The sequence below is a fragment of the Bos mutus genome, chromosome 12, assembly GCF_027580195.1.
Source record: "Bos mutus isolate GX-2022 chromosome 12, NWIPB_WYAK_1.1, whole genome shotgun sequence".
In the NCBI taxonomy this organism is placed as follows: domain Eukaryota; kingdom Metazoa; phylum Chordata; class Mammalia; order Artiodactyla; family Bovidae; genus Bos; species Bos mutus.
The window spans coordinates 34,498,609-34,525,753 of NC_091628.1; the positions used below are offsets into that span (position 1 = coordinate 34,498,609).

The 27,145-nt window shown below is 45.6% G+C and overlaps 2 protein-coding genes across 3 annotated transcripts in view; one reads left to right on the plus strand and one right to left on the minus strand.

Moving 5' to 3' along the window:
• The window catches only part of SACS (sacsin molecular chaperone), an 81,377-nt gene extending 67,080 nt beyond the window's left edge, over positions 1–14,297 (plus strand). The window contains 2 exon segments of the mRNA XM_070380520.1: positions 1,420–5,037; positions 5,040–14,297. Coding sequence (XP_070236621.1) covers positions 1,420–5,037; positions 5,040–12,976 — 11,555 coding nt within the window. The 3' untranslated portion in view covers positions 12,977–14,297.
• A 5,245-nt stretch (positions 14,298–19,542) lies between these two features.
• Positions 19,543–27,145, minus strand: part of SGCG (sarcoglycan gamma) — a 30,872-nt gene continuing 23,269 nt past the window's right edge. For both annotated transcript variants that reach the window (XM_005888728.2, XM_070380522.1), the window contains exons 7-8: positions 22,528–22,651; positions 19,543–20,329 (exon numbers count right to left, since the gene is read on the minus strand). In XM_005888728.2, coding sequence (XP_005888790.1) covers positions 20,156–20,329; positions 22,528–22,651 — 298 coding nt within the window. In that variant the 3' untranslated portion in view covers positions 19,543–20,155. The remainder of the gene's footprint in view (positions 20,330–22,527; positions 22,652–27,145) is intronic.

The window sequence follows — 27,145 nt, forward strand, 5'->3', positions numbered from 1 at the left end:
GTCTGTGAAATAAGAGTGTCCTTCCCTGGTTAACAGATATTGATGGACAAAATTTCAAGGGGCTTGAGGTGTTCCCCTTTTTATATTTTTTTCCAAAATTAGTCTTTCCAGAGTCTAGATATTATATGTATGCTAGGGAGAAAATGGAATGTTAGTTTGCATAAGATTGAATTTGAGATGCTTTTTATTTCCCTGTATAGGCAAATATATACCCACAGGTATATCATGTTATTTTAAAATTTTATTATCCCTGGTATTGTAGACAAATACACAGAAACACAAACTGTGCTTAGAAATAAAATGTTATCTTCTAGACCAGTGGCTGAAAATCAGCAAACATGTTTTTTCCCCAGAGAAAACCTTACTAGCCTCCTGGTTTATCAACCGTCCCAGGGTGCAGCTACCTGGTGGGGAAAGGATGCCATCACAGCTGGCCCCTGTGCCCTGTTGCTTATCCCTGAAGCATTGCTGCCAAGGCCAGAGTCCAGAAGAATGCCCTTTCCTGGGTGATAAGCACAAGTGAAACTCTGCCTCGGAGGGTCGTGGCTGTGCTCCCTGCCTGGACATGCACAGAGCATCTCAGAGCTGTAACCTCGGCCCCTTCCTCTCTCCAGTGAGCCCTCAAGTCCCAGAGAGGCCGTGCTAGCCCCCTCTTCTCAAATGTCCAGTCGTGGTAGACAGGAAGCTCCAGGCTCCTGGCGGCCTCAGTTCCTACAGCCTGGGTCAGCTAGGACAGGGACACCAGTCCCCATACTCTCACCTGGAGCCTCACTTTATCCTTTCAGCTGCTTGGCTCCTGGGAGCACCACAAAGAAAAATTCTTACAGGGCCTGCTTATAAATTATTCTTAAATAAAATGAGGCTTCTTTAAGCTTTATTTACATTTTCTTTGATGGTCTTATTTGTGATCAAATCACCACTAAAAATTATTTTCCATGTTGATTCCATTTGTGTGATACTATAGGGTAATTTTTAAAATGCATGTAAATGCATTCTATGTATTTATTTAAAATAAGCACTTTCCAGGGGCTTTCCTGGTGGTCCAGTGGCTGAGACTCGTGCTCCCAATGCAGGAGGCTTGGCTCAATCCCTGGCCGGGGAACTAGATCACACTTGCTACAAACTAAAGGTCCCACATGCTTCAGTGAAGACTGAAGATCCTGTGTGTCGCAGCCAACACCTGATGCAGCCAAATAAAATAAATAAAATTTATAAAAAAATAAAGTAAGCACTTTCCAGAGAAAAATATTACTTCTCTAGGTTCTATCAGCACAATTATGCCAAATTGTTGCATTTTTACAGTGTGCTTAAAACTCTCAAAGTGACTTTCTAGGCCTATCCACTATGCAAGAATATGCAAGTTAAATGAGTGACAGCAGACTTGTATGTACTCATAGCATCTCTTTATGTGACTTGCAGGAAGACCCTGCACTCAGCTTCAGCTCCTTAATACAGATCGCTTTGCACGTCTTATCAAAGAAGTAATGAACACATTCTGGCCTGGCAGAGAGTTGATTGTCCAGTGGTACCCATGCGATGAAGACAGAAAGCACCCGTCTGTGTCATGGCTTAGGATGGTGTGGAAGCATCTCTACGTACATTTTTCAGAGGATCTGACTTTATTTGATGAGATGCCGCTCATCCCCAGGACCCCACTAGAAGAAGGGCAGACATGTGTGGAGCTCATCAGACTCAGGGCTCCTTCATTAGTCATTTTAGACGACGAGTCAGAAGCACAGCTTCCAGAATTTTTAGCGGATGTGGTACAGAAGCTTGGAGGGATTGTCCTTAAAAAATTAGATGCCTCCATACAGCACCCACTTATTAAAAAATATATCCACCTGCCCTCACCGAGTGCTGTGCTGCACATCATGGAGAAGATGCCTCTGCAGAAGCTGTGTAACCAGGTTGCATCGCTGCTTCCAACGCACAAAGACGCCCTGCGTAAGTTCTTAGCCAACTTGACTGAGAGCAGTGAGAAGGAGAAGAGAATAATTCAGGAGCTGACAATATTCAAGCGCATCAACCATTCATCCAGCCAGGGGCTGTCCTCCTACACCAGGCTGAAGGGCTGCAGGGTCCTGCACCCTGCGGCCACTCTCCCGGCTGGCCTGCGGCTCTCCATCTCAGTGGTCGACAGCAGCGATGAGGCCACCATCCGCCTGGCGAACTTGCTGAAGGTGGAGAAGGTCAGGACCACCAGCTGCTTGAAGCTTATCTTAAAAGACATAGAAAGTACATTTTACTCTCAAGAAGAGGTGACACACCTTGTGCTATGGGTCCTTGAGAACCTGTCCTCTCTCAAAAGTGAGAACCCAAATGTGCTTGATTGGTTAACACCACTAAAATTTATTCAGCTCCCGCCAGGGCGGCTGGTGATGGCCAATGAACTCTTTGATCCTGACATAGAGGTGTTGAAGGACCTCTTCTATGACGAAGAGGAAGCTTGTTTCCCACCTTCGGCCTTTACCTCCCCAGACATCCTTCACTCTTTAAGACAGATTGGCTTGAAAAATGAAGCCAGTCTCAAAGAGAAAGATGTTGTGCAAGTGGCTAAAAAAATTGAAGCCTTACAGGCCAGTTCTTGTCCAAATCAGGACACTCTCCTGAAGAAAGCCAGGACACTCTTACTGGTTTTAAATAAGAACCCTGCCCTGCTGCACTCATGTGAAGGGAAGGCGACCTTAAAGAAGATAAAATGGGTTCCAGCTTGCAAGGAAAGGCCCCCAAACTACCCAGGCTCCTTAGTCTGGAAGGGCGACCTCTGTGAGCTCTGTGCACCCCCTGACATGTGCGATGCAGCCCATGCCATCCTGGTTGGCTCGTCACTTCCCCTCGTGGAGAGCGTACATGTAAACTTGGAGAAAGCTTTAGGCATCCTCACAAAACCTGGTATCAACGCTGTCTTAAAGCACTTTAAGATCGTTGTGGATTGGTATACATCAAAGACCTTTAGTGATGAAGACTACTACCAATTCCAACATATTTTGCTTGAAATTTATGGATTCATGCATGATCATTTAAATGAAGGGAAAGATGCTTTCAGAGCCTTAAAATTTCCGTGGGTTTGGACTGGCAAAAAGTTCTGTCCTCTCGCCCAAGCTGTGATAAAACCATTCCATGATCTTGACCTTCAGCCTTATTTGCATAGTGTGCCTAAAACCATGGCAAAATTCCACCAGCTGTTTAAGGCCTGTGGCTCAATAGAGGAGTTGACAGCAGATCATATTTCCATGGTCATTCAGAAGGTGTATCTCAAAAGTGACCAAGACCTCAGTGACCAGGAAAGCAAACAGAATCTTCATCTTATGTTGAACATTATCAGGTGGCTTTACAGCAATCAGATTCCAGCAAGCCCCAACACACCGGTTCCTATACATCATAGCAAGAACCCTTCCAAGCTCATCATGAAGCCAATTCATGAATGCTGCTACTGTGACATCAAAGTTGATGACCTGAATGACTTACTGGAAGATTCTGTGGAGCCTATCATTTTGGTGCATGAGGACATACCTATGAAAACCGCCGAGTGGCTGAAAGTCCCATGCCTCAGTACAAGACTAATCAACCCTGAGAACATGGGCTTTGAGCAGTCAGGACAACGAGAACCGCTGACGGTAAGGATCAAAAACATTCTGGAAGAGTACCCTTCGGTGTCAGATATCTTTAAAGAGCTTCTTCAAAATGCTGATGATGCAAATGCAACAGAATGCAGCTTCATGATTGACATGAGAAGAAACATGGACATCCGAGAGAATCTCCTGGACCCGGGGATGGCAGCGTGCCATGGGCCGGCTCTGTGGTCATTCAACAACTCCCAGTTCTCGGATTCAGACTTCGTGAACATAACCAGGCTTGGGGAATCTCTGAAGAGGGCCGAAGTTGACAAGGTTGGGAAGTTTGGTCTTGGGTTCAACTCTGTGTACCACATCACTGACATCCCTGTCATTATGAGCCGAGAGTTCATGATAATGTTTGACCCGAACATCAACCACATTAGCAAGCACATTAAGGACAGGTCTAACCCTGGGATCAAAATTAACTGGAGCAAACAGCAGAAGAGACTCAGGAAGTTTCCTAATCAGTTCAAACCATTCATGAACGTGTTTGACTGTCAGTTGCCCCTGACGGTGGAGGCACCCTACAGTTATAGCGGGACTCTGTTCCGACTGTCCTTCAGAACCCAGCAGGAAGCCAAAGTGAGCGAGGTCAGCAGCACCTGCTACAACACAGCTGACATCTACTCTCTGGTGGATGAGTTTAGTCTCTGTGGACACAGACTCATCATTTTCACTCAGAATGTAACCTCCATGTACTTGAAGTACCTGAAGATTGAGGAGACCAATCCCAGCTTAGCACAGGACACAATAGTCATAAAAAAAAAACCATGCTCCACCAAAGCGCTGACCGCACCTGTCATCAGCGTTCTAAAAGAAGCTGCTAAGCTCATGAAAACTTGTGGCACCAGTAACAAAAAGCTCCCCGCCGAGGCCCCCAAGTCATCTTGCATCCTGCAGATCACAGTGGAGGAATTTCACCATGTGTTCCGAAGGATTGCGGACTTACAGTCACCACTTTTCAGAGGTCCAGAAGATGACCCGGCTGCTCTCTTTGAAATGGCTAAGGCGGGCCAATCCAAAAAGCCGTCGGATGAGTTGCCCCAGAAAACTGTGGATTGTACCACATGGCTGATCTGTACCTGCATGGACACAGGGGAGGCACTCAGGTTCTCCCTGAGTGAGAGCGGGAGAAGGTTGGGCCTGGTCCCATGTGGGGCTGTGGCGGTTCTCCTTGCTGAAGTCCAGGACCAGAAGTGGGCCGTGCGGCCACAGGCTGGAGAAGTGTTCTGCTATTTACCCCTGCGGATAAAGACGGGATTGCCAGTTCACATCAATGGGTGCTTTGCTGTTACTTCAAACAGGAAAGAGATCTGGAAGACAGACACGAAGGGGCGCTGGAACACCACCTTTATGAGGCACGTGGTCGTGAAAGCATACTTGGAGGCTCTCAGCGTGCTGCGTGAGCTAGCTGCCAGCGGGAGCTGACGGACTACACTTACCACACTGTATGGCCTGACCCTGACCTAGTGCATGATGACTTTTCTGTCATCTGCCAAGGGTTTTATGAAGACATCGCCCATGGGAAAGGGAAGGACTTGACGAGGGTCTTCTCCGACGGGTCCATGTGGGTCTCCATGAAGAACGTGAGATTTCTGGATGACTCCATACTTAAAAGAAGAGATGTTGGTCCAGCCGCCTTCAAGATATTTTTGAAATACCTCAAGAAGACAGGGTCGAAAAACCTTTGTGCTGTTGAACTTCCTTCTTCAGTAAAGCTAGGATTTGAAGAAGCTGGCTGCAAACAGATACTGTTGGAAAATACATTTTCAGAGAGACAGTTTTTTTCAGAAGTGTTTTTCCCAAATATTCAGGAAATTGAAGCAGAACTCAGAGATCCTTTAATGAATTTTGTCCTAAATGAGAAAGTTGATGAGTTCTCGGGGATCCTCCGCGTTACCCCATGTATCCCCTGCTCTTTGGAGGGGCATCCTTTGGTTTTACCATCAAGATTAATCCATCCTGAAGGACGCGTCGCTAAGTTATTTGATACTAAAGATGGACGATTTCCTTACGGTTCCACTCAGGACTATCTAAACCCTATTATTCTGATCAAACTAGTCCAGCTAGGTATGGCGAAGGATGATATTTTGTGGGACGACATGCTGGAGCGTGCAGAGTCAGTAGCTGAAATTAATAAAAGTGATCACGGCGCTGCTTGTCTACGAAGTAGCATCCTGTTAAGTCTTATTGATGAAAAACTGAAAATAAGGGATCCAAGAGCAAAGGATTTTGCTGCAACGTATCAAACAATCCCCTTCCTCCCATTTCTGACGAAGCCGGCAGGTTTCTCTTTGGATTGGAAAGGCAACAGCTTTAAGCCTGAAACCATGTTTGCAGCAACTGACCTCTATATAGCTGAGCACCAGGATATAGTCTGTCTTTTGCAACCAATTCTAAATGAAAATTCTCATTCCTTCAGAGGCTGTGGGTCTGTGCCCTTGGCGGTGAAGGAGTTTCTGGGTTTGCTCCGGAAACCCACAGTTGAGCTGGTTGTGAACCAGCTGAGAGAAGTTGCAAAGTCAGTTGATGATGGGATCACATTATATCAGGAGAACATCACCAACGCTTGCTACAAATACCTCCATGAGGCGATGATGCAGAATGACAGCACCAAGACGGCAGTCACTGAAAAGCTGAAAACCTTTAGCTTCATTCTAGTTGAGAATGCATATGTCAACTCAGAAAAGGTGGCTTTTCATTTAAATTTTGAAGCAGCCCCATACCTTTATCAGTTGCCTAATAAATATAAAAATAATTTCCGTGAACTTTTTGAAAGTGTGGGTGTGAGGCAGTCTTTCACTGTGGAAGATTTTGCCCTCGTTTTGGAATCCATAGCTCAAGAAAAAGAAACCAAACAAGTAACAGAAGAGAATTTTCAGCTCTGCCGGCGAATAATCAGTGAGGGGATATGGAGTCTCATTAGAGAAAAGAAACAAGAATTTTGTGAGAAAAATTATGGCCACATATTATTGCCAGATACTAACCTTAAGCTTCTCCCTGCGAAGTCTCTGTGCTATAATGACTGTCCCTGGATAAAAGTGAAGGACAGCACTGTCAAGTACTGTCATGCAGACATACCCAGGGAAGTAGCCGTGAAACTGGGTGCAGTGCCAAAGCGGCACAAAGCCCTGGAACGGTATGCATCCAACGTGTGCTTCACGACGCTGGGCTCGGAGTTTGGGCAGAAAGAAAAACTGACCAGCAGAATTAAGAGCATCCTCAATGCCTATCCTTCAGAAAAGGAAATGTTGAAAGAGCTGCTTCAGAACGCTGATGATGCAAAAGCCACGGAGATCTGCTTTGTGTTTGACCCCAGGCAGCACCCAGTGGACAGGATATTTGATGATAAGTGGGCACCCTTGCAGGGGCCAGCACTGTGTGTGTACAACAACCAGCCTTTCACGGAGGATGACGTCAGAGGGATCCAGAACCTGGGCAGAGGCACCAAGGAAGGGAACCCTTGTAAGACCGGGCAGTATGGGGTGGGGTTCAACTCCGTATATCACATCACAGACTGCCCCTCCTTCATCTCTGGCAATGACATCCTGTGCATTTTCGACCCTCATGCCAGGTATGCACCAGGGGCCACATCTGTCAGTCCTGGACGCATGTTCAGAGACCTGGATGCGGATTTTAGAACTCAGTTCTCGGACGTCCTGGATCTTTACCTGGGAACCCACTTCAAGCTGGACAACTGCACGATGTTCCGATTCCCTCTCCGTAACGCAGAGATGGCAAAGGTTTCGGAGATCTCATCAGTTCCATCATCTGATAGGATGGTCCAGAACCTCCTGGACAAGCTGCGGTCAGATGGGGCAGAGCTGTTAATGTTTCTTAACCACATGGAAAAAATCTCTATTTGTGAAATAGACAAAGCCACGGGTGCCCTGAACGTGCTGTATTCCGTGAAGGGCAACATCACTGACGGGGACCGGCTGAAGAGGAAGCAGTTTCACGCGTCTGTCATTGACAGTGTCACAAAGAAGAGGCAGCTCCCAGACATCCCAGTGCAGCAGGTCACCTACACCATGGACACTGAGGACTCTGAGGGGAGCCTCACCACCTGGCTCATCTGTAACAGGTCTGGCTTCTCTAGCATGGACAAGGTGTCCAAGAGCGTTGTGTCAGCACACAAGAACCAGGACATCACACTCTTCCCTCGCGGGGGTGTGGCTGCCTGCATCACCCACAACTACAAGAAGCCCCACAGGGTCTTCTGCTTCCTGCCACTCTCTTTAGAGACGGGGCTCCCATTCCACGTGAACGGCCACTTTGCACTGGACTCGGCCCGCAGGAACCTGTGGCGAGATGACAATGGGGTCGGCGTGCGCAGCGACTGGAACAGCAGCCTGATGACGGCACTCATTGCGCCTGCGTATGTGGAGCTGCTGGCCCAGCTGAAGAAGCGCTACTTCCCCGGCTCCGACCCAACGCTGTCGGTCCTGCAGAGCACGCCCATCCACGTTGTCAAGGACACGCTGAAGAAGTTCCTGTCATTCTTCCCCGTCAACAGGCTGGACCTCCAGCCAGACCTGTACTGTTTGGTGAAGGCGCTGTACAGCTGCATCCACGATGACATGAAGCGCCTCCTTCCAGTGGTGCGTGCTCCCAGCATCGACGGCTCCGACCTGCACTCCGCCGTCATCATCACCTGGGTCAACATGTCCACCTCAAATAAAACCAGGCCGTTCTTTGACAATCTACTGCAGGATGAGCTACAGCACCTTAAAAACGCAGATTATAACATCACCACACGCAAAACGGTCGCAGAAAACGTCTACAGGCTGAAACACCTGCTCTTGGAGATCGGCTTCAACCTGGTTTATAACTGTGATGAGACTGCTAACCTGTACCACTGCCTTGTGGACGCCAACATCCCTGTGAGCTACGTCACCCCTGCCGATGTCCGGGCTTTCTTAATGACCTTTTCCTCCCCCGACACCAACTGCCATATTGGGAAGCTGCCCTGTCGTCTCCAGCAGACCAACCTGAAGCTTTTCCACAGTTTAAAACTTTTAGTCGATTATTGTTTTAAGGACACAGAAGAAAGTGAGTTTGAAGTGGAGGGCCTGCCCCTTCTCATTACCCTGGACAGTGTTTTGCAAACTTTTGATGCAAAACGTCCCAAGTTTCTAACAACATACCATGAACTGATCCCATCCCGCAAAGACCTGTTCATGAACACACTGTACTTGAAGTACAGCAATATTTTACTGAACTGCAAAGTCGCAAAAGTGTTTGACATTTCCAGCTTTGCTGACCTGCTGCCCTCTGTGCTGCCCCGCGAGTACAAGACCAAGAGCTGCACCAAGTGGAAAGACAGCTTTGCCAGTGAGTCTTGGCTGAAGAATGCCTGGCATTTCATCAGCGAGTCCATGAACGTGAAGGAGGACCAAGAGGAAACAAAGTCAGCCTTTGATGCCGTCATGGACACCCTGAGAGACTGGGCCCTGCTCCCCGGAACAAAGTTCACTGTGTCGGCCAACCAGCTTGTGGTCCCTGAGGGGGACGTCCTGCTCCCGCTGAGCCTCATGCACATCGCTGTATTCCCAAACGCCCAGACTGATAAGGTTTTTCATGCCCTCATGAAAGCTGGCTGCATTCAGCTGGCTTTGAACAAAATCTGCTCCAAAGACAGTGCATTTGTCCCTCTGTTGTCCTCTCACACGGCCAACATAGAGAGCCCCACAAGCATTTTGAAGGCTGTGCATTACATGGTCCAAACCTCAACGTTTAGAACTGAAAAATTAGTGGAAAATGACTTTGAAGCACTTTTGATGTATTTCAACTGCAATTTGAATCACTTGATGTCTCAAGATGACATAAAAATTTTAAAGTCACTTCCATGCTACAAATCCATCAGTGGTCGCTACATGAGCATTGCAAAGTTTGGAACATGCTACGTGCTTACAAAAAGTATTCCCTCCGCTGAAGTGGAAAAATGGACGCAATCATCGTCCTCTGCATTTCTTGAAGAAAAAATACACCTGAAAGAACTGTATGAGCTTCTGGGTTGTGTACCTGTGGATGATCTTGAGGTATATTTGAAACACCTCTTACCAAAAATTGAAAATCTCTCTTACGATGCAAAACTAGAGCATTTGATTTATCTCAAGAATAGACTGTCGAATGTTGAGGAGCTGTCTGAGATCAAGGAACAACTTTTTGAAAAGCTGGAAGGCTTATTGATAATCCACGATGCTAACAACCGACTAAAGCAAGCAAAGCATTTCTATGACAGAACTGTAAGAGTTTTTGAAGTTATGCTTCCTGAAAAATTGTTCATCCCAAAGGACTTCTTTAAAAAACTGGAACAACTTATAAAACCCAAAAATCAAGTTGCATTTATGACCTCTTGGGTAGAATTCCTAAGAAACATTGGACTGAAACACATCCTTTCTCAGCAGCAGTTGTTGCAGTTTGCTAAGGAGATCAGTGTGCGAGCTAATACAGAAAACTGGTCTAAGGAAACGCTGCAGAACACGGTCGACATCCTTCTCCATCACATATTCCAGGAACGAACGGATCTGTTCGTGGGGGACTTCCTGAAAGAACTGTCTCTGATCCCCTTCTTGTGTCCAGAGCGGGCTCCCGCAGAGTTCATCCGATTTCACCCTCAATATCAGGAGGTGAACGGGACGCTCCCCCTCATCAGGTTCAGCGGTGCCCAGGTGAACCCGAAGTTCAAGCAGTGCGATGTGCTGCAGCTGCTGTGGACGTCCTGCCCCATCCTCCCAGAGAAGGCCACGCCCCTGAGCATCAGGGAGCAAGCAGGGAGTGACCTCGGCCCCCAGGAGCAGCTGGAGCAGGTTCTGAGCCTGCTGAACGTGAACCTTGACCCCCCCGTGGACAAGGTCATCAACAACTGCAGGAATGTGTGCAACATCACGACACTGGATGAAGATATGGTCAGGACTAGAGCCAAGGTCCTGAGGAGCATATACGAGTTCCTCAGCGCCGAGAAGAGGGAGTTCCGTTTCCAGCTGCGGGGTGTTGCTTTTGTGATGGTGGAAGATGGCTGGAAGCTCCTGAAGCCGGAGGAGGTGGTGATCAACCTGGAGTACGAGTCCGATTTCAAGCCGTATCTGTACAAGCTGCCCTTAGAGCTGGGCACCTTCCACCAGCTGTTCAAACATTTGGGTACTGAGGACGTCATCTCCACCAAGCAGTATGTGGAGGTGCTGAGCCGCATCTTCAAGAACTCCGAAGGGAAGCAGCTGGACCCGAACGAGATGCGCACTGTCAAGAGGGTTGTTTCTGGCCTGTTCAGGAGTCTGCAGAACGACTCCGTCAAGGTACGGGGCGACCTGGAGAACATCCGGGACCTCGCACTCTACCTGCCAAGCCAGGACGGCCGGCTGGTCAGGTCGAGCATCCTGGTGTTCGATGACGCCCCACACTACAAGAGCCGGATCCAGGGCAGCATCGGGGTGCAGATGCTGGTGGACCTCAGCCAGTGTTACTTGGGGAAGGACCACGGCTTCCACACCAAGCTCATCATGCTCTTCCCCCAGAAACTGCGTCCGCGCCTGCTGAGCAGCATCCTGGAGGAGCAGCTGGACGAGGAGACCCCCAGGGTGTGCCAGTTCGGGGCACTGTGCTCACTCCAAGGCCGGCTGCAGCTCCTGCTGTCCTCTGAGCAGTTCATCGCGGGCCTCGTCAGGATCATGAAGCATGAGAATGACAATGCCTTCCTGGCCAATGAGGAGAAGGCCATCCGCCTCTGCAAGGCCCTCCGGGAAGGGCTGAAGGTGTCCTGCTTCGAGAAGCTTCAGACCACACTACGGGTGAAAGGCTTCAACCCCATCCCCCAGAGCAGGAGCGAGACCTTCGCTTTCCTGAAGCGGTTTGGGAATGCCGTCATCCTGCTGTACATACAACACTCAGACAGTAAGGACATCAACTTCCTGCTGGCCTTGGCCATGACGCTGAAGTCGGCGACCGACAACCTGATCTCCGACACATCCTACCTAATTGCTATGCTGGGATGCAACGACATTTACAGGATCAGTGAGAAGCTTGACAGCCTAGGCGTGAAGTACGACTCTTCAGAACCATCAAAACTTGAACTGCCAATGCCTGGCACGCCAATACCTGCTGAGATTCATTACACCCTGCTCATGGACCCCATGAATGTCTTTTACCCGGGAGAGTATGTTGGGTACCTTGTCGATGCCGAAGGCGGGGACATCTACGGGTCGTACCAGCCGACGTACACGTATGCCATCATCGTACAAGAGGTCGAAAGAGAAGACGCCGACAACTCGAGCTTCCTAGGAAAGATTTATCAGATTGACATTGGCTACAGTGAATACAAAATCGTTAGCTCTCTGGATCTGTACAAGTTCTCACGGCCAGAGGAGAGCTCCCAGAGCAGAGACAGTGCCCCTTCCACCCCTACCAGCCCCACGGAGTTCCTGGCCCCCGGTCTTCGAAGCGTCCCACCCCTCTTCCCTGGGAGAGAGGGCCTCAAGACCCCATCTTCCAAGCATCATTCCCCCAAAAAGCTCAAGGCTACTTCTCTCCCAGAAATTCTAAAGGAGGTGACGTCTGTGGTGGAGCAAGCCTGGAAGCTTCCTGAGTCGGAGAGGAAGAAGATTATCAGGCGGTTGTACCTGAAATGGCACCCTGACAAAAACCCAGAGGACCACGACATGGCTAATGAGGTTTTCAAGCATCTGCAGAATGAGATTAACAGGTTAGAGAAACAGGCTTTTCTTGATCAAAATGCAGACAGAGCCTCGAGGCGGACGTTTCCCACCTCGGCTACCCGGTTCCAGTCAGAGAAGTTCTCCTTCCAGAGATTTTACACATCGTGGAACCAGGAGGCCACGAGCCACAAATCCGAGAGGCAGCAGCAAAATAAAGAGAAAGGCCCGCCACCGGCTGGGCAGACGTACTCCCAGAGGTTCTTTGTGCCCCCTACTTTCAAGACGGTCGGCAACCCGGTGGAGGCGCGCAGGTGGCTGCGCCAGGCCAGGGCCAACTTCTCGGCTGCCAGGAATGACCTGCACAAGAATGCCAACGAGTGGGTGTGCTTCAAATGCTTCCTGTCTGCCAAGCTGGCTCTCATAGCGGCCGACTATGCTGTGCGGGGCAAATCTGACAAGGATGTGAAGCCAACGGCCCTGGCGCAGAAGATCGAGGAGTACAGCCAGCAGCTGGAGGGCCTGACCAACGACGTCCACACCCTGGAGGCCTACGGTGTGGACAGCTTGAAGACCAGGTACCCTGACCTGCTGCCCTTCCCGCAGATCCCCAATGACAGGTTCACGTCTGAGGTTGCCATGAGGGTGATGGAATGTACTGCCTGTATCATCATAAAACTTGAAAACTTCATACAACAGAAAGTGTGAGGCAACACCAGGAGAGAAGCAGGGAGCTATGTCCTGGACATGTCGTAGCACAAATATGACTCACTGTCCTTCCTTAAGCCCCATTGCCAGCATTCAGGGATGGTGAAGCACATTGGGGGTTGATCAGGTAGAATCTCGACCTTCTTACTAATGTGGATGTCCACAGGGAACCTTGACCTGAGAGAGTAGTGTTTTGAGGCTGGTGGTGAACTTGAAATCGCTGGATGCGGCTGGCTGGCTGGCCAGCACCTCTGTGAACTGCACTTTACACACCAAAGCTCAGCGGTCTGTTAGAGTCTCTGTGTCTCTGGTTGGTGGTGGGGGGCGGGGGGAGTTAGTTTTATGTTTTTAATGTATGCAGTATTTTTGAAGGAGCTAATGAAACACTGGACATATCATTGGTTGAAACAAATTAGGGGGATTAGGTCTGTGGAGCTTTATTGTTTCTTTAAGCAGATCCTCTTGGGTGCATTATCAGCTGGATCTGATTATGAGCCTGTTGCAGTTTTACATACTAGATACTTAGCACATGTGTAACGTGGTACAGTATTTTATCCTGAATACTACTTGATTGAGACTCTGCAGACAGCCCCCACTAGGGTGCCCTGAGTGCCCTTCACATCCTTTTCCTGGAGGTCCCCCTCCCTGGGCTTGCAGGCATCCCAGATCACGAAGGTGGCACACGGGAGACCTGGTGGTGGCCCCTGTTCTCGCTGGATGTGAATATTGCTTCTGAGAACCGCTTGCCAAAGCCATGCCCGTCACCTGTGAGGGCATTTGCTTGATGTTTGTTTGTACGCGTTTCCCACAAACGCCCTAATTTATATGGTGTGGTTGGACAGGATGTGATCTTTCACTGTCTAAAGGTGCTGCACTCAACATTTTTTGTCCTTCAACATGGCACTTAGTGGAGTTTTTTTTTCTTGGGATTTCACTCTGAAGACATTGAAAAATTGTAAAATCATGTGAAAATATCCAGTAGGTTATAAAAGAGGAATTATCAGCTTGTGTCTTCCCCATGAATAATTCAGAACTGATGTTTAATTTTTATGATGTTTGAATGTCCTATGAACGTTATATCCCTTGCAGAATATAAAAGATGATAATTAGTTTATTTAAGTGTGCTGGCTGTAAATGATGTGCAGTATAATATTTTATGCAATTAAGGGCTTATGGGACATATTACCACTTTTTTTACTTGTACTGGTAATAAGGAATGTTTGCACCTCCACTATTGTATTGCTTCTGGATGTGAGCCATGTGATGATTTCTGCTATTATATTAAGTGCCACAATTTTAATAAAGCAAATGTACATATGAAGTCATTGTAACTGGTATTTCTTGAGAAAAAGTTCCTTGAAAATCAAACTTAGTATCTTCCTGTATTAAGGTTTGACATGCTGTGTATATGTGTGTTTATTGGAAATACTAGGATAGAACTTTCATATATATTTTATACTGGAATTTTAAGGGGTTTCTTTTTATGATTGAGTATAAAGTACTTGGTATATACTCAGTTTATTAGGTGCTCTTTGATTTTGTTAAGAGTTGATTTTATTTCACCTTTTTAGGGAATGCGATTAGTTGACATTTATAATTTTTGTTGTTGTTCAGTTGCTAAATTGTATCTGACTCCTTGCAACCCCCCCATGAACTGCAGCATGCCAGGCTTCCCTGGCCTCCCCTATCTCCTGGAATTGGCTCAAATTCATGTCCATTGAATCATGATGCTGTCTAACCATCTCATCTTCTGTCGCCCCCTACTCCTTTTGCCTTCAATATTTTCCAGCATCAGGGTCTTTTCCAATGAGTTGACTCTTTGCATCAGGTGGCCAAAGTATTGGAACTTCAACATATGTGATTACACATATGTATTTCGAAATATATGAAATAGAATTATTCTGTAGTAGAGGCTGGATGGATGCCGACCTTGCTTCAGGGAAGGGCTGTGTGCTGGGGCTAGTTCACACCTGAGCCCTAACAGGTGGGTGATGTTCCTCTTATACCTGAGGCACAAGTTTTCAAACCCTACACAACAAACTTGGGGTTCTCTGTCCCAGGGACCCCCAAATTCTGGGTCTCCAGCTATTTGGGACTTTTAAGTTATTGCTACTTTAAAACTCAGATTCAACACTTGCAATGTATTTTATTGCTTTCGGATATTAAAATGTATACAGAAAATTTTGGCCTTTGTGATAGTTGACGGAGTTTTTGTTTTTTCTAGACTTCCTTTAACAGAAAAATTATAGGTCTGCAGTCCTTTCCATGAAGCCCTTGCATACAAATGTATTTCAGAATTTGGATTTTAGAAAGTTAATACCACTGTGTATAAACTGGGTTTAATGAGGCTTTTCCATTGGGGGTGGGGGTTGGGCCACTCCCTTTAATCAAACACAGTGAAACCATGAACACCCACCCACCCTAAACTACACAGACCTGAGAAACAGCCTTATCTAAACTTAGATCAGGTTTTGCTGCCCAGAGTTTACAGCAGGTGGATTTGGGAAGTTTTCATTATTTGAAACTTAGATTTTGAAGTTCAGGGTAAGGAATTTTGGACCCGAACTATTTTTTTTTTATTATTATTATTTTACGCCTTTTACCCTATTTTGCTTTTCTTATTAAAAGGAAACTGGAGACTGCCAACCGGTGTGTGAGCAGCTGCTCCCGGGGAGGGGGTTGGAACAGGCCTTCTGCCCATGGAGATGGGCTCTGTGCTGTCCTGTGGGCAGGAGGCCCAAGTGGTCTGCAGCCACCAGCGGGGAACAGGTGAAGGCCCGAGAATGATGCTGGGAAGACGTTCACGTAGCGTTTAGTCAAATAAAGAGAAGTAGTTGACAGGTTAGCTTTGGGGACCAGTGGGTATCCTTCCATCAGTGCCAGTTGACATCCTGTGTCCTTCAGCGTTTTGTCGACCTCAAGGATAAGAGAGTAGAGAATGGCAAGTAGATAAGACTTAGCTAGTCATATATTGCTCAGGGTTCCACCAGAGCCTGGAGCCAGTGGGAGACATGCGGACACCAAGTGGGAAGAGGTCTCCTTCCAGGAGTTGACCAGCCATTGGGGCCAGAGTCCATGCCCGCAGGATGCCTACCCATGGGCAGGAGCTGGAGCTTCCTAACTGCGGGTGGAGTTTCCTAAATCCCTGACTTCTAAAGCTTCTCCACTGATCTCGTTTTGCCACATTTGGTCTAAAGTGTCATCAGTCCTCCATTGGTTAGGAAGCTAGTCCCAGGCCTGTGCTGTCAAGGCATGGGAGAGCCTGGGGGGACATGGATACCAGAGCCAACGTGCGTTACATTTTATTTAAAAAGAGGAACCACGTGCTTAAAATCTCTGCTTCTTTCTCTTGTGTTTGTTAAGGCCCTGGATACAAAGCCCAGGACAAAAACTGAAGCTGCACTGACTATTCAGCTCAAAATTCACTTTCTACTCCGTGCCCTTTTTACCCTCTTATTCCACCTGCTTGTTTATGCCCGACCCAAAGTTCACTTGGTTTTCAAACCACAGCCAGTGTGCAGTGGCAGTTACAGAGAAGACTGAAGCCCAGTGAGCCGTGATGTGTTAGATCAGGGAATGGTGGGGACAAACAGTGCAAGGAACCGAGCCTCGCTGGCTCCATGCCGGGGATGGCTCTGCTCTTCAGAAGAGCTCCCACCCTGTCCCCCACGGGCAGAGACTGACCTGGGGGGTGCCCGAGGGGGGAACCTGAGCCCTGTAGGAGCTGCGGAGCCTGGGAGGGGTTGAGAGGTTCACGTTTGCTCCACTGAAAGGTCTTAGCAAGTCTAGTTTGCTGCAAATCTAACTTTACTATTAAAGCTGACATTTTGATCTTCATTTTTTGACTTGTGTCTGCTTCTCAGTCGGTTCGGAAATTGGAAAAGAAATAAAGACTGTTTTTCAAGGTCCCTAAAGTATCAACCGATAGTCAGTGGTCGCAGCCACTTGGTGTGTAGTGCTCTCTGGGTATGTGCCTCGTTGTGGGTGCTCCTAGCATGGCCTCGCCCCTTCGGTGGAGATTTCAACTACACTGTATAATGTACTTAACACGGTAGGTTTATGCAGTACAGTCTAGAATACAGCCCATCTGAAAGTCTGTGTTGTAACCAAGGAGAAATTCCTCATCACTCTGGAGAATGCAGCTAGAAACAAAAGTTTGGATTTACACCTTTTATTTATTTATTTTTTATTTTTAATAATTTTATATGATAAATTTCTTCTTTTTTTTAAATTGAAATATAGTTGATTTACAGTGTTGTGTTAATTTCTGCTATACAGCAATGTGGTTTCATTTTACATATATATGTATATACACATTCTTTTTTTTCATATTCTTTTCCATTATGGATTATCATAGGATACTGAATTTAGTTCTCTGTGTTATATATTAGGGTGCTGTTGTTTATCCATTCCACATATTTAATAATTTATACCTGCTAACTCCAACCTCCCACTCCAACCCTTCCCCAATCCCCCTCTGCCTTAGCAAAAAGTCTGTTCTCCATGTCCATGAGAGTCTGCTTCTGTTTCACAGATAGGTTTGGTTGTGTCATATTTTAGATTCCACATATAAGTGATATCACATGGTATTTGTCTATTTCTGAGTTACTGCACTTAGTATTATAATCTCTAGTTGCATCTAGATTGCTGTGAATGGCATTATTTCACTCTTTTTTATGGCTTTTTATGGCTGAGTAGTATTCCATTTTTTGATTGCACTGTTTGGTTTTTTGTTATTGAGTTGTATGAATTGTTTGTATATTTTTGAAATTAAGCCCTTGTTGGTTGTATCATTTGTAAATATTTTCTGCCAGTCCATAGGTTGCCTTCTCATTTTGTTTATGGTTTCCATTGTTGAATAAAAGCTTGTAAATTTCATTAGGTCCCATTTGTTTTTGCTTTTATTTTTGATTGCCTTGGAAGATTAACCTAAGAAAACATTGGTACAATTTATGTCAGAGAATGTTTTGCCTGTAATCTCTTCTAGGAGTTTTATGATGTCATGTCTTATGTTTACTTATTTATTTTTTTCTGTTTACAGTTTTTTATTTTTTATTTTTTTAAATTTTATTTTATTTTTAAACTTTACAATATTGTATTAGTTTTGCCAAATATCGAAATGAATCCGCCACAGGTATACCTGTGTTCCCCATCCTGAACCCTCCTCCCTCCTCCCTCCCCATACCTTCCCTCTGGGTTGTCCAGCGCACCAGCCCCAAGCATCCAGTATCGTGCATCGAACCTGGACTGGCGACTCGTTTCATACATGATATTATACATGTTTCAATGCCATTCTCCCAAATCTCCCCACCCTCTCCCTCTCCCACGGAGTCCATAAGACTGATCTATACATTTAAAATGTTTATTCCCCGTCCTTTGTTTCTTTTTTTTTTTGACTTTGCTTTATCATCGACATCATTTTTTTGGACATGTACACACATTCTATGAGAACCCATCTACATCAATTGGGTTGGAAGACTTTTTTTCCTGCACAAACATGGTATAAGAGAGTAAATATGACACAAAAATGACAACACTACTATGACAACAGGAGTGTCACAGCAAGAAAGCAGACATTAATTCTAAAAATCAGGACTTAACTAGATGGAAAAGGCAAATACTTATTTAAATAATCTAAGTCCCCACCCTCCCAATACCCTGAAACTAGGAGTGTTATATTCAGAGTTGAGTTTGCTCTTAACTGATTAGGACACACTGTATTTTTAAAATTTTAATTTGTATTTTATTTTGTATTAATAATTTCAAATGTTTATAATACCAGTAATTTAAATATTAAGAAACTGTTAGGAATGGGTTGCATTGTTAACACCTTGTTAAGACAGCATTAGAAATAAAGACCACTTTTCTCTCAGTTCTGAGACTGTGGAAAATGAAACCGATGTTGTATTTCTAGTCATAAATCCTTTAATGGGAAAGTTGCAGTGCTGTTGGTCCCACCACGTCTTGTGCCGTGTGGGGATTCTAACGGGAACGATCAGTAAAACAGACATCAAAACCAACACCTGGCCTTCGGTGTGATGAAGGCATTCCACCGTGTAAGTAAAACCACAAAACCAGAGCATTCATGGGTTCAGTGTGTGCGTCCACTGTATTCATATACAGATCACACAGCCAAGGACGGCAACTGTGAGCAGTGACTCGGTGAAGCGCCACTCCACCCCCGGTCCCTCACCTCTCCTGTGAGGTGAGCACGCGGGCTGGGCAGCGGCGAGCCCCCACCAGCTCGTGGGGCCGTCTTGGTGGGTGACAAAACTCCCCTTGACTTTAGTTTCTCCACCTTTCATGTAGGCATCAGCCCGTCTGTGCAGGTATCAGGTAAACAGGTGATGCAGGTGCAGTGAGACACAGATCAAAGTTTTCCAAAGTGGAAACTGATGTTGAAATGTTAGGGTCCAGTTGAGTTTAATTTTAGTAGATACTGGGTGACCTGTGACTTGACTCATCTGAACCTTTTTTTTTTTTTTTTTATCACCAGCAACTGGGGGAAAAACAGTACTGAACTCAAAGAGTTGTGAGGATTAAAGAAAGTAACACACACGGTGAAGTCTATGAAAAATGTAGGTTGATTTTTATTGCTTATGGACTATATAAAGAAACATGATCAGTTGTGTACAATTTACTCCCTGACCACATTCTGAAAGACTAATCAATCTGAACATCCCTTTAAAACTTGAAGATTTTCTTCTGAAACCAGACACACTTTGTGTTGAAATGAATACAGCTCCTGCAGGATTGAGTGACACAGTGGAAAACCTCAGAGAACTCTGGGGCAGCTGGGCAGGACTCAGACTACTCTCACGGGAGGTCAGAGGTCCCCAGCTGAGCACCACGCATCCATGCATCCATTCCACACAGCAGCCTGACATCCCATCACAGACCGACACACACAGGACAGGGAAAGTCACATTGGTTATCATGGCAACGAGCCCGTCTGGTGGGATCAACACTTCTTCTGATCCTTGGACTTCTGTGTCTAAGGTCCACTCTGAGATCACAGAGTTTCATGGGAACATTTTCAGTCGTACGTTTGAGCTCCTTTCAAACTCCCACACGCAAACTCAGCTCACTGTTGTCGAGTGGCTCCTGCTGGGAAGGCTGAGGTCTGCACTACCGAGCGTACCGAGACACAGAAGGTGCTCCCTGGGCGATGCTGATGGTTTAGAGGCAGAGGTGACTGTGTTCGTGGCATGTGGTACCCATGCCAGCCACAGACAGGTAGAGCTTCCCATCCGGACACACACAGACCTCGTAGAGCCCCTGGGAGCTGCCCGCGGGCCCCTGGCTCCCGAGAGCCAGCTCCGGCAAACACACAGTTTCCGCGTCGAGCACAACCTGCTTGGGAGAGAGCGAGACAAGACGTGGTCAAGGGGGAGGGAACATGACAAACACAAAACTCAAATGCACCAAATGTTCCAAGTTCTTTCTCTGCATAGAAAATGAAGCAGGCACCTGCCTTGGCTGAAGTCACATTACGATGACCTGATTCTTTCAAAGCCTATTTCTAGTTTCCATCTGGGCAGTGGGGATAAATATTCCTTAGGAACTGGAGGGAAGTCTTTTTTTTTTTCTTTTACTCATTACACTAGGCCAGCTAGGAAAGTGTATGATGTGACACTCCTTGAAGACCTTTCAGAGTTATCTGGCCAAAATAAATACCATTTTTTGATTCACATTGACTTTGTGTTCCACTTTGACCTTCAACTTCTCCTTCTATTAGGATAAAATACAAGCCGCAGAAGTTGACTCATCTTATTCATTTTACCGTGTGAATGCTGGAATTGCTCATGATATTATTTTCCTAGGAGAGGCAATTAAATTCATCATAATGGCTAGCAACCATTTCTCCAGCTTTTAAAATTTTATTTGCAACTCTGTTGCCTTCTATTAGATACAGGAAGCAGGTGACAGACAACTAAAATAAAAGGGGACCCACTGGACTTTTGTTCCTGCTGCTGCTGCTAAGTCGCTTTACTTGTGTCCGACTCTGTGCGACCCCATAGACGGCAGCCCACCAGGCTTCCCCGTCCCTGGGATTCTCCAGGCAAGAACACTGCAGTGGGTTTCCATTTCCTTCTCCAATGCATGAAAGTGAAAAGTGAAAGTGAAGTCGCTCAGTTGTGTCCGACTCTAGCGACCCCATGGACTGCAGCCCACCAGGCTCCTCCATCCATGGGATTTGTTCCTAGAGAGGTTTAGTTGAACCAAGATGCACACAAATGGCTGTTGATTGAGTTTTGGAAATCTGTGACAGCTAAAAGAAATTAGAGTCATAGTACAGAGCAACCAAGCCTGAGCCCTGGCAGGGTGCTCACTCATCAGAATGAACTAAACTATGTTTGGGAAGCTCCCATGTTCTTCCTCGCCAACAAGGTTGAATCCCACCTTTGTTTTATGTGGCTCTGGTCCCGTCAGGCCAAGCTCTGAATACACTGGCATCCTGGGATGCTGACGTCTCTGGGTGAAGTGCAGAGTGACAGTACAAGTGCATGGCAGGCAGGCTTTGCCCTGGGGTCTGAGTCACCGTCAGAGCAGGAAGTCAAATGGTCTTATGTTTTTTGGAGCAGAACCTATATAGGTTATTGTCTAATGCTTTGCTGCTGCTGCTGTTAGTTACTAAGTTGTGTGAGACTCTTTGTGACACATGGGCTATAGCGGGCCCAGGCTCCTCTGTCCATGGGATTTCCCAGGCAGGAATACTTGGGTTGACATTCCATTCTCCAGGGGATCTTGCCAAGCCAGGGCTGAACCTACCTCCTGTGGTCTCCCTCTGCAGCCTCAACCACACCCTCTCTTAATGTTAAATTAGTATCAGTTCAAAATTATCTTTCTGCATTGATGTCTCTTAGCCCTGTGACATAGTGAAGTAGATACTATTTCCGGTACTTGACAAATGAGGAGAGAGGCCCAGAGAGGCCTGTTAATGTCCCTGATTCAAACAGGTAATTGGCGAATTGATTTTACACTAGAAGGATCAATAAATAATAGGGAGCCTGTGCCTTGCTGCCCATTCTGAGAGGGACTCTTATCAGGGATGTTTTATTTCTGGACTGGAGGTTCCAGAGTTTTCTTTATTGCAACTCTTATTTTTCATATTTGACTTTCACTGAACCAGGACTTGATGTGAGCGAGCACCCTGGGTGGTAAAAAAAAAAAAAAAATAAAGAGTTATCCCTTACAGGTGACCCCCAGGGACAGTTCTACCGAGAGGGTCACTAGGAAGTGGCAGGATGGACATTCTTTGCGAGCTCTGAATGTCCAGGACTTTTTCAAAGCTGAAAACAACAGGAGACTTGATAGTACAAATGCCAAAGAAAGCAGTCTGGATCCAACAGACTGCTTTTAACCTTTTTTGGCTTTTCTTTCAGTGTTAATTTTTTTCCTTCTTTCACATTTTCTGTGATGCCTTTCATGACGTCTCTTTGCAAACTGTAATTTGCTGATGCCTTATTGGACGTGAATGTCATCATTACTTAGTAGACATGAGGCTTGTACAATGGGAGCACCCACCACGCACCATCCGATGGACTCACCGTCCCATCACTGCTCTGAAGAACGATGTCCATCTGGGTAAGGGCCTCGATCTTCCCCGCAGGGGCTTGAATGTGAATGCCTTTGGGGGCGTCCATGCTGAGACTCCGTGTCGGGGATTCTAGTCTGAAATGAGGGAAGGAAACCAAGAAAAAATGGCATAAAAAACAGCCACCTCAGGAATCTCCAAACCAATGGAAAATATACTATATATTTTACTTATTATATTCTTAGAGAACATAAATCTTAGAGAATATAATCAGTAAGACATAGTATCTTCCAATAGAGATAGAGACATATAGAGAATATGTATCAGTAAGATATATAGTATATTCATTCATTCTTTAAAAAATTTTTTTTAATTAATTTATTTTAATTAGATGCTAATTCCTTTATAATACTGTGGTTTTTGCCATACATGGGAGCCTGGCATGCTGCAGTCCAGGGGGTTGGACTGAACAGCTGCTGTTCAGTCACTAAGTCATGTCCAGCTCTTTGCAACCCCATGGACTGTAGCATTCCAGGGTCCTCTATCCTTCACTATCTCCCAGGTTTGCTCTAACTCATGTCCATTGAGTCAGTGATGCCATCCAACCATCTCATCCTCTGTCGTCCCCTTCTCCTCCTGCCTTCAATCTTTCCCAGCATCAGGGTCTTTTCCAGTGAGTCAGCTCTTCCCATCAGGTGGCCAAAGTATTGGAGCTTCAGCTCCAGCATCAGTCCTTTCAGTGAATATTCAGGGTTGATTTTCATTGATAAATCCAGAAATAAAGTGGAGTAAAGAAATTAACTTCCCATCAATGAGAATCTATGAAATTAATATCCTCTGAAAACTGATGCAAATGTTAGACCATCCCAGCCCTGTGCGGCAGCTCCGGACAGCGTGGTCAGTGGTCTGGCACGCCACACCAGAAGAAAGTGCTACTGGTGAATATCTCTGGAAAACTTTTTTTTTTTAAGTCCAAACCCAAACTTCTTTGGGAAAAAGAGAAATTTAAGGGCAACACATTCATTTGCTACATGTTCACAAAAGTTTGGACTTTGTTGTCTGCTTTTTTATTTTTCCATTTAGGAAGATTACAGGGCACATGCAGCAATTTCTCCTGGAAAAATGATTAACTAATGGAGTTTATAGACAGGGTTGAGACTGGCCTCAGCAGGCCTTGTTTCTGTAAGATTCAGCAGCATCTCCTTGTGATTTAGTCAAACACAGATACAGAACCAGGAACACAGGAGCAGGGAACTTCTCTTATTTGCTTCTGCCTGGAAACGACTGATGGCATTTCCACCAGATGGCCCAACAGGATCACTGGACAGGCTTTTCAGCTGCTCCAGCCTGACTCAACCAAAAGGCGAAAGGCTGACTTGCTTGGAATGTTTAAAGATCCACGAGAAGGAGAAGAGGACCCATCCCACTGCAGTGTCAGAGTAGGGTGCAGGTGGTAGGAGAAGGAAAGGGTAGCATTTAAGAGGTGAGAAGTGCCTGGTAATGAATGTGCATCTGAAGTGACTGATCGACATTTAAAATAATTTCTTAATTGAAGTACAGTTGATTTACAATGTTGTGTTAATTAATTTTGGCTGCTTAGAAAAGTGACTTGGTTATACATTATATATATATATATATAAAATCTTTTATATTCTGTTCCATTATAATTTATCACAGAATACTGAGTACAGTTCTCTATGCTACACGGTAGGACCTTGTTGCTTATCCATCCTATATATAATAATCTGCATCTGCTAATCCCAAATTCCCAATCCTTCCCTCCCCCAACCTGCTTGGCACCCACCAGTCTATTCTTTATGTCCTTAAGTCTGTTTCACAGACAGTTTCATTTGCGTCATATTTTAGATTCCACATATAAGTGATATCCTATATTATTTGTCTTTCTCTGTTTGGCTTACTTGACTTAGTATGATAATCTCTAGTTGTATCCATGTTGCTGCAAATGACATTATTTCGTTCTTTTTTATGACTAAGTGGTACTGATCAACCTTTAAGTCAGGTGGATTACTACCTTTAATTGGCAGGTTTTCTCATCTACCACTATTTGTTATGGAAAATAAAGCTCCCTTTTCTTATGTCCCTCTCAGTATGTAAGATCTGACCTGTTATACATGTTAAAATATGACTTTGAGTGTTAGAAGCAGAGATATTCCTGGAATGTATTGGTCAAGTTCTGTTGGGTTTAGGTGTTGGGGGAAACACACTGAGCCTGGTCTGCTGATGGAGGCACCTTCTGGCCACTGCTAACTGCCTGCGTCTTTCCTGCCTGGACTGATGGAAGACAGCAGAGGGGAAGGAGGAGGGTGTGAGTACCCTGCACCACTGGGCCCATTTCAGGGACCCTGGTGAAGGTGAGTCCATTTCCAGGGTCATTCTCAAACCACAAGTGACCTCAACAGGACCAATGACTAGTTGTTAATGTTCTCATAATGCGATGCTCCCAGAAGCAGACTTCCTCCCCTCTGCATCATTTCTATCCTTGAAGATGAAACATTTCAATTCAGCACAGGTTTAGACCCATATTACCAAAAAGGCTAAGATGAGAATGCTCTGAAGTACACATTTCCATGAATGCGTTCAGCATGGTCAGATATCAAAGACCTAACGTTCACATGGAAAAATAAGCAAGAACAGACAGAGAAATGGTGAGAGAGAAAAACTCTGAGAGGGTGTGTGTGTATGTATGTGTGTATGCATATGTGTGTGTTCCTGTGTGTGTGTGCACGCGCGTGTGTGCTTAGTCCTACCAGACGCTGAAATATCTTCTCAAGATCTATGAGATATCTCTGGGTATTTCATACACACTGGGTTGTAGCTTGGAATCTCAGTCTCCATAAAATATTCAAGTCCCAGCCCCTGGTCTCCGTGGAATCCTGCTTTCCCCTTAAGTACCCCTGACTTAGCTTCCACTCCACCATGGGCTTCCCCGGTAGTGCCAGTGGTGAAGAGCCCGCCTGCAATGCAGGAGATGCACGAGACCTGGCTTTGATCCCTGGATTGGGAGGATCCCCTGGAGGAGAGCATGGCAACCCACTGCAGTATTCTGGTCTGGAGAATCCCATGGACAGAGGAGCCTGGTGGGTCACAGTCCATGGGTTTGCAAAGAGTCAGACACGACTGAGTGACACATGCAATGACCATGAATTTTCTACTTGATTACTGGGACCTGGGAATGAATGGGCTTCCTTGGTTTCTACTTATATTTATGAACTGTACTAAGGAAACCAACATTTACAAGTGTTTGAAATGGGAACAAATACTTCCATGTCTGTTCATTTTACTGATCTAATGAAGAAACATATCTGTTACTGTGTCCTGGGCATGGTTTCCACCATCACATCCCTACTGGACTGTAGGGGCTTTGCAGTTCGCCCCACTGCATCCACATCTACTGATGCCTTAAGTTTCCGTTCAAGAGCTTTCCTATCTGTGACTTCATCTCAGATCACCCTAGGAAGAGTTAGACTCTTTCTCCTACGCCCTCACTATCGTTTTGCACCTTCATCACAATGAATGATGTCATTGTAACTTGTTTGCACATTTCTTTCTTCCAACAGACTCTAAACTCACTAAGGTCAGGGACCATGCCTTTTATCACTGTGGAACCAGCATCTATATAGACTCTGGCACGTAAACACACTTTATACATTTTTGCTGAATTTTTTAAAAAAAGATTGAATTATATCATGCATAAATGAGAATTAGCTTTAAAATGGTATGTTACAGTTCATGCTTCTCTTGAGGATGACCTTGCCGTAAGAAATGTAAATCTAGCTTAAATACAAGTCAATTATATACTTTTCTTAAAGAAAATAACTGTTATGCTTTCATAACTACCATTTGAGCAAATACCAAAATTTAAATTGTGATATTTAAACATGTATATTTCAGAGGTCTTTTTATAAATGATCTTCATGATCTTAACCCAACAACATCCACAAAGCTTTCATAGGTCAGTTAAGATATTCCAGAATCGATCTCCTTTTACTCAGGCCAGGAATAGTAATCCTACTGGACATAGACATAAAAAGGGAAGGACAGGTGATAGCACAAACTCACAGAAGACAGTACAGCTCTCATGCACTCAGTCAGCAGAGTCTGGTGGTAAATCAGGGAGTGAATCACTAAAGGCTTCCCCTGCGTGGTGGAAGGTGGGAACACAGCGTACACTGGCTTTGGAGCCAGAGCTGTTGAATCATCAGTTGGCTGCCTTTTTTCCTTTGTGTCTTAGAATGTGCTCCTACCTTGAGCTCAGTGTTCTCTTTTGTAAAATGGGGATTGAGTTGATGCTTTTCAGGTCGAACTGACGAGGAAACGAGAGAAATTATGTGACAGTACAGACGCATTTCCTGGTGGTGGCAGGCATTTGAAACCTGTTAGTTCATGTCTTCCATCCAAACCCCATTCCTCAAGCAATTCCTTATAATTTCATTATGTTCTCAGTCCCTCTGGTTGTAACACTTGGGTTATGGAATGTTCCCTTAGTGTCACGTTTTAGAAAGCCAGAGAATACTGAAAGGCCTGCTGTAGAAGCCAGAAAATTTATTTCCTAAAGGGAAAAATGTAAGACGAATTGTTTAATAATGAGGCCCATACTTTTAAAACAGTGA